At 35.5% G+C, this 12,346-nt stretch overlaps 1 protein-coding gene across 1 annotated transcript in view; it reads right to left on the bottom strand.

The window, feature by feature from the left end:
- Positions 1–10,030, bottom strand: part of PHIP (PHIP subunit of CUL4-Ring ligase complex) — a 173,548-nt gene extending 163,518 nt beyond the window's left edge. Inside the window, 4 exon segments of the mRNA XM_074310460.1 lie at positions 9,125–9,184; positions 9,392–9,421; positions 9,573–9,631; positions 9,740–10,030. Of these exon segments, the coding sequence (XP_074166561.1) occupies positions 9,125–9,184; positions 9,392–9,421; positions 9,573–9,631; positions 9,740–9,779 (189 nt within the window). The 5' untranslated portion in view covers positions 9,780–10,030.
- Positions 10,031–12,346: the final 2,316 nt, after the last annotated feature.

The following is a 12,346-nucleotide window of genomic DNA, read 5'->3' as shown; positions in this document are numbered from 1 at the left end:
ACAAGTTCAGGCTTTTAAAAGATAAGCACAGAAGATAGAATAGAACCAAAGGCATGTAACTGATGCCAGGTATATCAGTGCCAAAGTCCTAGGAAAATGTTAAGTCAAAAAGGTTGAGGTCAAAACAAATGGAAACGTATAATTACTATCTACCCAGAAAAAAAGCTTTTTTTTTTTTTTTTTTTTTTTTTTTTAAGTGATTTTGGAAGTTGGGAGTATAAACAGAAGATAGGACCACTATGAGGGTAGTTGGAACGATAATGGAGGACTGAAATACTCAACTATTTAGAATTTGTATGTTTCAATCAATTATAATTACCTTTAGTTAGAGAACATCTTTCATATGAAATCTCCTTTTCTCTGCTGGTACTGCAACCATTCTGATGAATGTACTCACCACTTCACACTTGAACCAACTGCAATTAGCCAGTTGGTCTCCCTCTCCTCAAGCCTCTCCCTAGCCCAATCCATTCTTCACTCAGTTTTCAAATTTATCTTAAACATTTGACCACTATACTTATCACCTCCCATTCAATAAATGGGCTCTCTATTACTTTTAATATTACTTTTAATAATAATAATAATAAAAATACAAAGTTTTGCTTGGCTTTTAAAGCCACTAATATCCTGGCCTCTTCCTTTCTAGCATTCCTACATATAACTTCCCTCCTCCAAAAATTTTCCCTAGCCTTCCTTAATCAAAGAGCCTTGCTGAGATTAGCCACTTCATCCTGCATATATTCTAGTACATAGTTGTTTGTATGCCTTTCCCCCATTAGACTATGAGTTCCTTGAGAGTAGGTACTCTTTCTTGCCTTGTATGTCCCAGTTTTTGGCACACTGATTGACACTAGGTAGAGCCTTAATAAATGTTAATTGAAAGGAAAGGCTAAAACAAAGATGAATTACAGAAAACTGATACCCAATCTAAATGCAAAGATAAGGAAGCAGCCAACTTCTTTCAATGAATTAAAATTGTTTGGCACATCCTTACATAATGAAACTGCTTATCTATGTAACTATTAAGTCACCAATAATCTTTGGAAAAGTAACTGGAAAGATTGAAACAGAAACTGGTTCCGATTTTCAAAAATAGAAGACAAGATTCTTTGTTGGTTTAATAGTGATTCACAGCAAAGTCCTAGAATGAATTTTAAAGGAATTATTCATTTAGGTTAAGTAATTAGCATAAACTAGCATATTATTTATTATTCATTATTATCATGCCCACTTAACTTAATTTCCTTTTCCAGATAAGATTATTAGACTAGATTTCTTTAAGACATTTGTCAATCTCTTATTATAGCTCTGTAACAAAATGTAGAGCAGAGATTGAAGTACAAAGGATTGAATGGCAGTACTCATGACTTGGAAATGGTTAAAGAGAACCCAAAAAGTATATACAGACTGATGATAATCTGTAGGAAGCTCTCTAAGTGACAAATTTCAGCAATTCTTAACCTTTTCCAATTTACCATTTTTATTAATAACCTGAATTTACCTTGTATATAAAATATTCAGAAGACATGAAGCTGAGAGAGATGGTTAATACACTGGACAGCAGAATGAGGATCCAAAAGGATCTCAACAACCTAGAAAAAATTAAAATGAAATCTAAAAAGGAAATAAAGTGCTACCTTTAATAATGGTGAATATGAGATTGCCAGGCATTGTGCCCTCAAAAATCTTCAGGCTCGTCTGTTAAAAAAGTCTAAATTGGTTTCTCTACAATCAGTCACCCAATACACTCACTTTTCTACCAAACTGATACCCCTAAACCATAGATCTGAACAGAAATGTTGAAAATATATCATTTTCAACTTTTATATGATAACATTTTCTTTAAGTTCTCAACATCTCAAACAAGCACTTGTAAAAATACTTATCATGTGCCAGGTACTATGCTAAATGCAGGGTCTAAAAATACAAGTGAACCAGTTCTTATCTTCAAAGAAGTTACCTTCTACTAAAATGGTAAGAGAATGATTTTTTTTTTTTTTTAAAGAATCATTAGGATACACCTTACATAGAAGTACCATAAACAAAATTTTGAAACTCAAGTTTATAAGCTCCTAGGAAAGTTTCTAAAGCATCAACTAGCTAAATTTCTGCTTGAAACATGAATCTCTCCTCTACAGTAGTTATAGTAATACAGTATAATAAATAAAAATACAATCTCAATTTGAAAATCTACAGTAACAGAAAAAGTACTCAGGAAATGCAATCATTTATGTAGCTCTAATTGTTAAAATATTCTTATCATACTTTAGTGCAATTTTGAGTTTTATAAGTTTTATTCACAGCTTTTAATTTGGATCCATGGGATGAAGCAGAACAAAACTAGTCATTTTTCTTCCTGATAACCTTAAAGAAAACTACTATGACCTTCCATGGTCTTCCTTTCCCTAGCAGAGTCCCAGGTTCTTTTAAATGGTTCTTGTATCATATATTTTCAAGTCCTTTATCATCCATCAGCTTGTCAATCTCACGATAAAATAGTAAGTTTGTAACTTGGTACAATACTCCAGATGTGGGCTACATGGGAAAAGTACTATGGGACTGTCACCATTTGTCCAAAAAAAAAAAAAAAAAAGTGATAAACATTATTCTGAAATTGTTAAAAGATACACTGAGATTTACTGTTTAAATTGTCAGATATTTGACAATTTAAGAAAAAATAATTACCATTATCTCTTTTCCAAGATAATACACCCAAATACCAATTTAATAAGTAAATTATTTAAAAATTAAATTCATGCTATTTTGTTGGGTTTTTAAAATTACATCTATTCTCAGTTATATTGTCTAACATTACTTCTTGTTTAAAGTGAGAAAATATTTACTTTAGCATTTCAAAAATAAATCTAAGTAGACCAGTTAGTTTTATTTTCAATAGTTTCAAATGCAAAAAACACACTAGCAACACTTCACATACAATGGTAGAAAAACCAATTTTGGCAAATCATAATTACATACAATTTGGGACCAAATTTATCTAGAATTTATTATTTTTACAGACAAGAATTAAGTAAACTAAAGTAAAAGAGCAAGTGACAAATATGTTTTCCTCCTCCTCTCCCTTCTTTTTCTCCCCCAAGCATGCTCTGCCAAAACCATGGATAGTACAGTGATCAATCCAGGTGACTGATCTAGGACATCCACAGAGTCATTCCTCTGACAGCAAAACTTTGCTAGAATAGTAAATAAGCAGTTGCTGGACCATTCCTGAGTATTATTAAAACACTAATTTCTTCTCTTTTCTTATACCCTCTAACAAAACAGAGGTTTCAAAATCTTGATAAATTAGTATTTGATAGACAATCTTGGGAATTGCTTCATTACAAGACATTATAAAGGAAAACATACCCAATTGCATTTTCTTCAATTTTTAAAACTCTATGAATAAAACCCATAAGTTTCAGTGTGCCTAAAACACTCCATATTCCATAAATACTCATTAAGTGGTGAACTGTATTTTAAATACTGGATTAAGTTGCTTTTATATGTCAGTTACAACTTCTCTGAAAGCAATGTAAACTAAATCTTGCCAGAAACTTCCAAAGGTACAAAATTCCATTTCTAACATTTCTAAGGAGCAGTATACAGATTTTAAAAATATAATACTACTAAAAGTACTGATTCAATGGATTCAATAATGTATAGAGGCAATAACATATTAAGAAATAATAATTTACTTCGGGTCACACAATTATTATATACAAAGGGTATATACTTAAACACAGGTGGTCTTGATTTTGAGGCTGACTCTCCAGCTACTATACCAAATGCCAGGTCTTCAGTTTTAATAAATCTGTTCAAATTCCACCTCAAACAATTACTGCATGACCTTATACATGTCACTTTTCCACCAAGAGATAGTTTCTTCATCTATAATACAGGCATATTAATACCTAAAATTATCTCTCTTACTGTGAGAAAGTATTACTCAAAAAAGCAAGTTATTTTTTCATTCCATTTTAATTTAAATTTAATTTAATTAGTAGTCTTACGAATCTTAAAAGAACACTATGCCATACTTGCTTTTCTATAAAACAGGATCTATTTCACAAAGCTCACAGTAACTTGTCTAAAATGTTAGCTAATTTAGATATAAGCACCAATAAGATATTCATCTTTCAAGATCATGAATTCAACTTATCTGGAATTTTTCTCAAAAAACAAAACAAAAAACTATTCCTTTATTAAATACTAAATTTTGTGTTTAATTTACATAAAACACAAACACCAATTAAAAAAAAAACAATTGAGGGAAAGCCTTAAAAAAGGGGTAGGGAAACAAATTCTGAATGATAAATGCTTAATGTTCATAATATCCATATCACTAATGCTCCCAAGAGGAACAACAAATTCAAAACTTTTCATGATTAGAAAATTTTAAAAGAAATTAAATCTCCTTTTGAGATATATACATATAGATAACAAAACAAAAGCAAAGATATCAGGAAAAATCACACATTTGTGGATTTTAAATTTCCAAAAGGAAACAGACTACAAAAGTAACATTCATTTATATAATTCAAACTACCATCTCATGGCAACAACTTTTCACTTATTAAAAACAAAAATGTTTTTAATATACTTTAATCAATCCAAAATGCTCACAACTAAAATTTCATATTATTCCCTCAGGAAAGTCAGTCAATATCTAAGTAGTCAGATTAATCCATTTACAATTCCACCTGTATCTTCAATTGAATTCTTTAAGGTTCTTAAACTTTTTTTGAACATTATTTTGCACCATCACAACTATGATTTTGGTTAACAGATACATTATCAACGTGATTTCCAAAAAGCAGTCAAAATAGTCATCTGTATATATAATAATGATGCCCAAAAATGTAAATGCTAAATAATCTAAATGTATTATCTAAAAATAGAATGTCTTTGAAAAACAAATGTGTAATACTAGATCCCAGACAAAACAGTATTTTTTAAACTTCAGTAAAAACATGTTGAAGGTAACATTATGGTGGGGTGGGGACAAAGATAGGATAGGATGACACAACACATAAGTAGATAGAACTTCTTCCCCTATAAGGTAAAGTCAATTTTCACTCATTTAGGAGAGTACTAGGAATCACAGGATATGCTTGAGTTGTTTGTTTAATGGTAGCAAAGAACCTAGGTTCTAACAGTAAAATCACCTAGATTAGGATTCTTCATGCATAAAATGACAAGTCACAACTTCTCTCCTCTAATAGGTATTTTCTTCTCTATGACAGAACTAATCCTTTCACTAAGCTGCTCTATACTAAAACCTATCTTTTTGCTAGGGTTATATAAAGTGAAAAAATGAAATCTATTAACAGTGATGATCAGTGTTAACTATCTCCTTGAGTAGACTTAAAGAAAACCATCTTTAACTAATTCAATTCTAACTTTAACTTTAAAAACTGAAAATCTGGAATGGCAGATTTCCTATCTGAACTTCTTAAACTCCTATGTAATTTATCAATGCTATATTAAATTATTTATAATCTTATATTTAAACATTTTTCTTATAAAGCTCAAAATTACTTTAAAAAACTAATAAGTTTCACAATTCATAATTTTTAAGACAAATGGTAAAAACTATTAAATTACTTTGACCCAAATATTTTGACAACTCATTTTTAACTTATATTACTGTTTGAAAATCATCAATAACTTGGAGAAATTAAACATTTTAATCACAACAAATCTCTACCAATATAAAGGCATTTACTTAATTTTGATACAATTCTAAGTTAACTTTCTCTTTGTAACTTGAAAATGATAACACATACATACATTACATTACATACATACATTATATATATATATGTTATATATAATTATATATAATATACATGAATATTATATATATAATTACAAATGAACAAAAACTTTTTTTAAAGAATTTCAAGGTTTAGTATTTGAAAAATTTTAACACTCAACATCAAATTAAGTCCTAGATATAATTTTCCTCAAAGTGAAACTTTCTGTGGCATGAAATTAAGAGTAAAACCTTTCATAAGAAGAGTAGGAATCATTTTTGTTATAATATTAACGAAACCTAAGTAACTAAAAAAAAAAACTGTTGTGCTAAAAATGCAATCATTTAATAAAAAATAAAGGCAATGTGGTTCTAGTGCATAAAAAGTTGGCTTTAGAGTCTCTAAGAAGAACTGGGTTCAAGTCAGAGTCTCTAAAGAACATTAACTAGGTGTGATTCCAAGAAAGTCACCTAACCTCTCAGTGACCCCAGATAATTCTAAAACTACAATCATACAGAGAAGGAAGGTACTGATGTACATTAGTAGAGGAGTTATGCACCGAGACTTACCCACTTAAGAAATTGCAGTCATCAGTCCAAAAAAAATTTCAAGCATACAAAATCTACTCTAGGAAACTTAATCTTGCCTCAATTACAGACCTAGAAATCTAAAGACAAACATCACCACATAAGCTAAAAACTTGAAAATGAGGGTAAACTAACCAGTTTCACTATCCAAACTAATTGAACTAAGTACACAAAATAAACAGTAAAGAGTATTTCCCTTGTTCTATACTCAGATCAAAAATTTCTTTCTTTTTTCTACCTCTGCCCTGAATTAACTTCCTCTGAGGATTTTAGGAACAAAACTATTTCTGAAGGATCAAAATCACAAGCAACCACACTGCTAGACATGGAGGGTAGCATCATATCCAACAACATCTTCTTTAAAGTAGTGATATTACTGAATACCATGTAAGGTGAAAAAGGAAACAGACTGGTCAAGTAGCAAAAGCATAATTGTACACCCCCAGGACATTAGAAACATACAGACACAAAAACCAAAAACCCATGCACCTTTAAGAACACAAGGGAGATTTTTTGATGTGTCAGTGGCAGTGAAATCACCAAGTCTGTCATGCATTAGAATGTTCATCATAAAACAAAAATGTTAAGTAACTTGAGCTCTAGTCCTCCCAAATTCATATTTCAAACATTTAATAAAGTTTTCTTTCAAAATGCATTATTTTCCAGATATTCATATTAATCTTGGGAAAAAAAAGTTTGTTTTTTTTCTCAAAATTGTGTATAAATTTTTTTTTTAAAGGAATCCTAAACCACTGCTTATTCTTTTGGTCATAATTATTGTGATTAAAATAGCTAGTATAAATTATTATATTCAGTTAAGTGTACTCTATATATAATTTCTAATCTGAACTATTTCTACATATATAAATTCAATAATAGAATTTCTCCAATTAAGAAAGTAAATCACTTTACCTGGCATCATGACTATCACTTACCTAGAAAAAACATTGTAAACAATTTTCACCAAAACATACAAAATCTACATAACAAAATTGTTATATTTGGTAAATAGATATATTATGCTTTTCATTTTGAGTATATAAAAGTAATCAGGCAGATGTAACAGAGTTCAGAGAAATATTACCCCAGAAACATCAGAAGTTCAATAGAAATAACTAGCTAACATTACACCAAACAAACATAGTATACTTCCCAAAATCAAGCCTTCCCAAGTCAAATCTGAAGTACTTTTGGTATCTCCATGAGATTTCTCTGGGTAGCAAAGTAAAAAACATTATGAGCAAAAAAAATGCTCATGGGAAGTGGACTAAATCTTGAAGAAAACTTGTAAAACACATTAATAGGTTTAAGATTATAGTCAAACTCAGGTGTAAGGAATGGAAATTTATTTCCCATATTTGGTTTCATATAATGAAGTTTTGAAACATCACTCCCCAAACCCAAGAATGTTATCTATTTCTACCATGTTTTGCCTAGAGTGGAGTGTTAGTTGTTGCTTAATTTTCAAAGTCTAACACTGACTCTTTAATCACTTCATTCAAAATTTAAATTTGTGAAAGCTGGTTTTTAACAATTCTGAAAGGCTAAAGAGAATCTAGATTCTAGATTAATCTAATGGTGATTTTATTGGTTAAATTAAGACCTAATCACAACCAAAAAGAAATAGTAGCTACCACAAATAGTGGTCATTACTACAACTCAAGAATAATCCAAATTGGTTGAAATTTTGAGTCTTTGTCCTAAAAGCAAATACCAGGTAAACTGAGTAAGCACAGGACCAAAAGGTAAGCTCCTTTCATATTTCCCCAAATATTATAGTTCTAGAAACTACAGAATGTTCTTTGGAGAGAAAATTGAGAAGTAGTTACTAAAAAACAAAAAACTTTTTAAAGTCAGAAGGGATGAGAAATTATACTTTTAAGTTTTATCCCAGAGTGAACTTCAGAATCTTAACGTTTCGGTGACAGTAATATATCATGATAAATATGTATATGCATATTCATCATATATGTGTTTTATATAACTCACAAATCACATTTGCAAATATATATTACAATTCTGTCCCAGAAGAGTAAAATCTCTTAACAACAAATAAATGTGTGGCTAGTCCACTGCATTCACCTAAGTACATTTTAGTCTTCCCCCAAATTTCCAGATTTGAACTCAAGCACACCAAAAAAAGGGGGGGAAGGGGGAAGGCTGAGAAAATTTCTTGCCATGATTTCATTTAAGCTAACAGCCTTTTATTGTGTGAAATGCTAATACCACTTTGGAACAGTTAGTCACCAGCGACATGGAGGGAAAAAAAGAAGAGAATCACTGAGGAGAGAGTGAAAGAAGAGATGAGAAATTAGAGAAAAGGGGGAAAAGGAGAGAAAAGGGAAGAGTCAGAGAGAAAGAGGAGAGTGAGCTATGTATGTATGCAGCAGCAGCAACAGCGCATGGAGAAATGAGAGCGCGCCCTCCTGGCCGCCTGACTCTCTGGTGCGCGCACCCGCGTCCGCGCTGTCTCGCGGAAGCGCGCCCTAGTCCCTCCTCCTCCAACCCTTTCACTGCACAACATTCATGACGTATCTTTATTTCTAGCACATTAACAAAATATTACAAATAAATTGTCCACAGCCCCTCTGATCTTGGGGTGCTGGTATCCCTCACCCCAACCCGCGTCTGTCCCGTGTTGAGCTCTCAACCCTTCCCGTTGCCTTTGAAGCTTTCGCGATTTTTTTAGCCAAGTTTTTGTCCCTGTAAAAAATTGCGGGAAATTCAATTTTTATTTGACTCGGGGAAAAGTTTTTTCGCTTCGCGATGGGAATCTCTCACCAGATTCTGGTAGGTCCTGGGATGCTCTTTCCCCGTCCAGTCAGTTCGCCGGGGTAACAGCTGTGAGGGGGAAAATACCCCAACATCAGCTTTTGCCTAACCCCCGCCTTTTGGTTGACCCCCCACTCCCAAATACAGCCCCCCCCGTCGCCCCCGGCCCGCCCGAGCCCGCCGCGCCGCCCTCCTCCCCCCGGCGGCGGCAGGGAGCGGCAGCAACCCGGGCCGGGTGAGCCGCTGCAGAGCGCCACCACCACCAACTCCTCTTACCTCCTTCTCGGCCACTTCTCGAATCAGCACCTGCAACAACAAAAGCGGGGTGGGGGGACGCTGCTAGGTCGCCCTCCTCGCCCCCCGCCGCCCGCGGCCTCCCTCCCTCCCCCACCCCGGCCCGGCCCCAGCCCCGCGGCGGCGCGCCGCCGCCGCCTCTCGCTCGCCCGCAGCCCCGTACCTGAGCCGCCTGCTGACAGGGTCCGTCTTCCAGGAACCGGGCGATGAGGAAGTAGAGTTCTGTGCAGGGACAAGGGAAGAAGGGAGAGACACAGGCTGAGCACCGGGCTAGGGGCGCAGGGGACGGACGCGCCCCGTGCCAGTGGCGCCCGCAGCCTCCCCACTTACCCGATCGCAGCTCCGAGAGGCCTTTGCTCTCACAAGACATGTTTATTGGTCACTTAGGGGCCACTGGCGGGGTTCCCCGGCCGAGGACGGGAAGCGGGGACGACGCCGCCGCCTGCCTGCCTGCCCTATAGCTGTCACTGTGTGTTCCCCAGCCAGAGCCTCGGCTCCACCATTCAACCAACAGCGGCGGAGGAGGAGGCGGCGGCGGAGGAGGAGGAGGAGGAAACAACAACTCACAGGCAGCGGCGGCGGCGGCGGCAGCGGCAGCAAGCCGCCCGCCACCTCCGCCACAGAGATCCCTCCGCCTAAGAAAGGAGTCCCTCCCGCCGAGCTCGGGCTAGGGTTAGGTCTTGGGGTCTCCTCTCACCCTGTCCCTCACCGCATGTTTCCCTCTCCTTAATTCAATGGGGGTTTAAAAAATAGGGAAAAGTATCCGTCCCCGATCCCAACCTCCCTAGCTTGCGCGCTCACACACACACACATATATACACACACTCCTTTCCCAGGGAGCAGCAGCAGCTCGCTTATCCCGATTCCCCGCCTCCCAGCTCTCACACAGCTCCCCCTCCCTCCCCCGCCCCAGTAGATCGATTTATTTATTTATTTCCAGTTAGGAGAAGATGTCGGAGCAGCAGCCGTTGGTTGGCTGGAAAACGCTTTCTCTGTGGAGGGATTGATTCGGGGGAGGGACGGCTCTGCGGAGGGATATGACGCACACAGAGCCGTAGCACAGGTTCTATTCAGCGCCTCTGACTGGGGTTGAGATGGAAGTTAGTTTCAATGTAGCAGAAATAGGAAACAAATGAAGCAAAACTGCCCAGAGAGGGGGGAAAATGCCCCGAGGATAGGTCTCACTCTCACGCGCGCACACACGGCATCCACACACTCACGCAGAAATAACACACACACATACACATACATTGAGCAAACTCAAGATTGCGCTGCCCTCCCTGAGTTGAATGATAGTGTTTGGTTTCTGTCTCTTACCCATGTGCATGTGTATAAATGCTGCGGATTGGCATCTGTGTAAGTCTTGTCCTGCGTTATTTCTGCAGCTTGTGCAAGTGTTGTGTAATTTATTGGGAGGCTCAGGCTGCTTTTTGTTAAGCAGTAACATTTTTTTTTTTTTTTTTTGCTTAAGCCCGTTACTTGCTGGAGCTTATCTCTGCATATTTCTAGTATTACTGCCAGTGCTTTAAGTACAAATTGTAAAATGGTTGTTTTGGTATTTTTCTTTTGCTTTGGTTCTAAGAACGATGCTTTCTAATTCCTTATTTGCACTTAAAATGCTATTTTCATTATAATAGGGTTGGGGGACAGCTAATCAGAGATTTGGTATTTAGGAATCGTAAGGCTTTTCCGAATATTCGCAAGAAGAAAATAATGTGAATCTACGGAAAAGCAGAGACGTCAATATGTACCTACAGCTGAACTGGCGGTAATTTAGTGATAAACCGATAATCTAACTATGGATCTTAAAAGAGTATAATATAGTTTTGGCAATTTATTTAGTGATTAAATGATTTAAATTATGGATACATTGTATAGTTGACCAAGTTATGCTAACAAATGATTCTTAATTTAAGGTCGAAACCGTTCCTGTTTACAATTAGGCAAGCAAAGATTTTCTGAAAAAAAAACAACAGTTCAAAAAAGTGTTTTTTGCATCTTTTGTAAATTAGTATGTAATTACTGAGTTTTCTATGTTAAATCATTTTTCTGAGTTTTGCTGATGAAGATATGGGCCTTGTTTTAAAAAAGAAAGAAAACGAACATGGGAGAAATTTATGGAAACAATGGAAATTGCTATTTGTTAGAAAAAACGCACTAAGTAATATTTATTTCGAAATGATTTAAGCACTTTCCAAAAAAGACTGGAGTTAAACATTTGAAAATAAGAGGTAGATATTTAAAGGGGAACTAGAATAAGCATTCTTTTGTTAACATTTAACAAAAGATTCTCCAATAACATTTTAGGTAATAAACAATGTTTTTTTCTGGGGGGGACTGGTTTAAAAGAGTGGAGGTGCTTATTTGTGAGATTAGGACCCTAGAAGCTGAACTGTGGTTTTCTGGATTCTTACCTCAAGCCTTGTACCCAGCCTAGCTTCTAACATTCCTGGTGGGAAACACTTGGTGCTGCAACCGCCCCTCAGCTTCCCTGAAGACTACAACTATGTAAGACACTATAACAACATCCAGGGCTGAATATGTTTTTAATGCCCCCCACCCTTCAAAATGAAGCCCTGTGGATACTTGAGTGCAAGAATAGCCTTTTATAATTCATTCTGATTATAATAAAAAGTGGTTTCAATGACTTGTTATTTTAAAGCCTAAATTATCAGAGTAATAAACATTTATTGATATGCAATGTCCTTTCTTTTAAATACTAATTTGCATTGTATTACCCTGTAAACTATTAATTCCTTTTTAACTAAATTACTAGCAACCTGGTTTTAGAAGGGATGTTTAAACTTAAAAAGATGTGCTGTTTTGCTACTTCTATTATTAACTGCCATATACTTTATCATCTTATTTTTAGAAATTACAAACTTAAAATAGCCTTAACAATTGATATAGTCCCATTTTTTTCAAATAATTACTTCT

This window comes from Sminthopsis crassicaudata, chromosome 4 (assembly GCF_048593235.1).
Source record: "Sminthopsis crassicaudata isolate SCR6 chromosome 4, ASM4859323v1, whole genome shotgun sequence".
Lineage (NCBI taxonomy): Eukaryota > Metazoa > Chordata > Mammalia > Dasyuromorphia > Dasyuridae > Sminthopsis > Sminthopsis crassicaudata.
The sequence above is the reverse complement of the archived record's forward strand: the minus strand, read 5'-3'. Positions and strand labels throughout refer to the sequence as shown.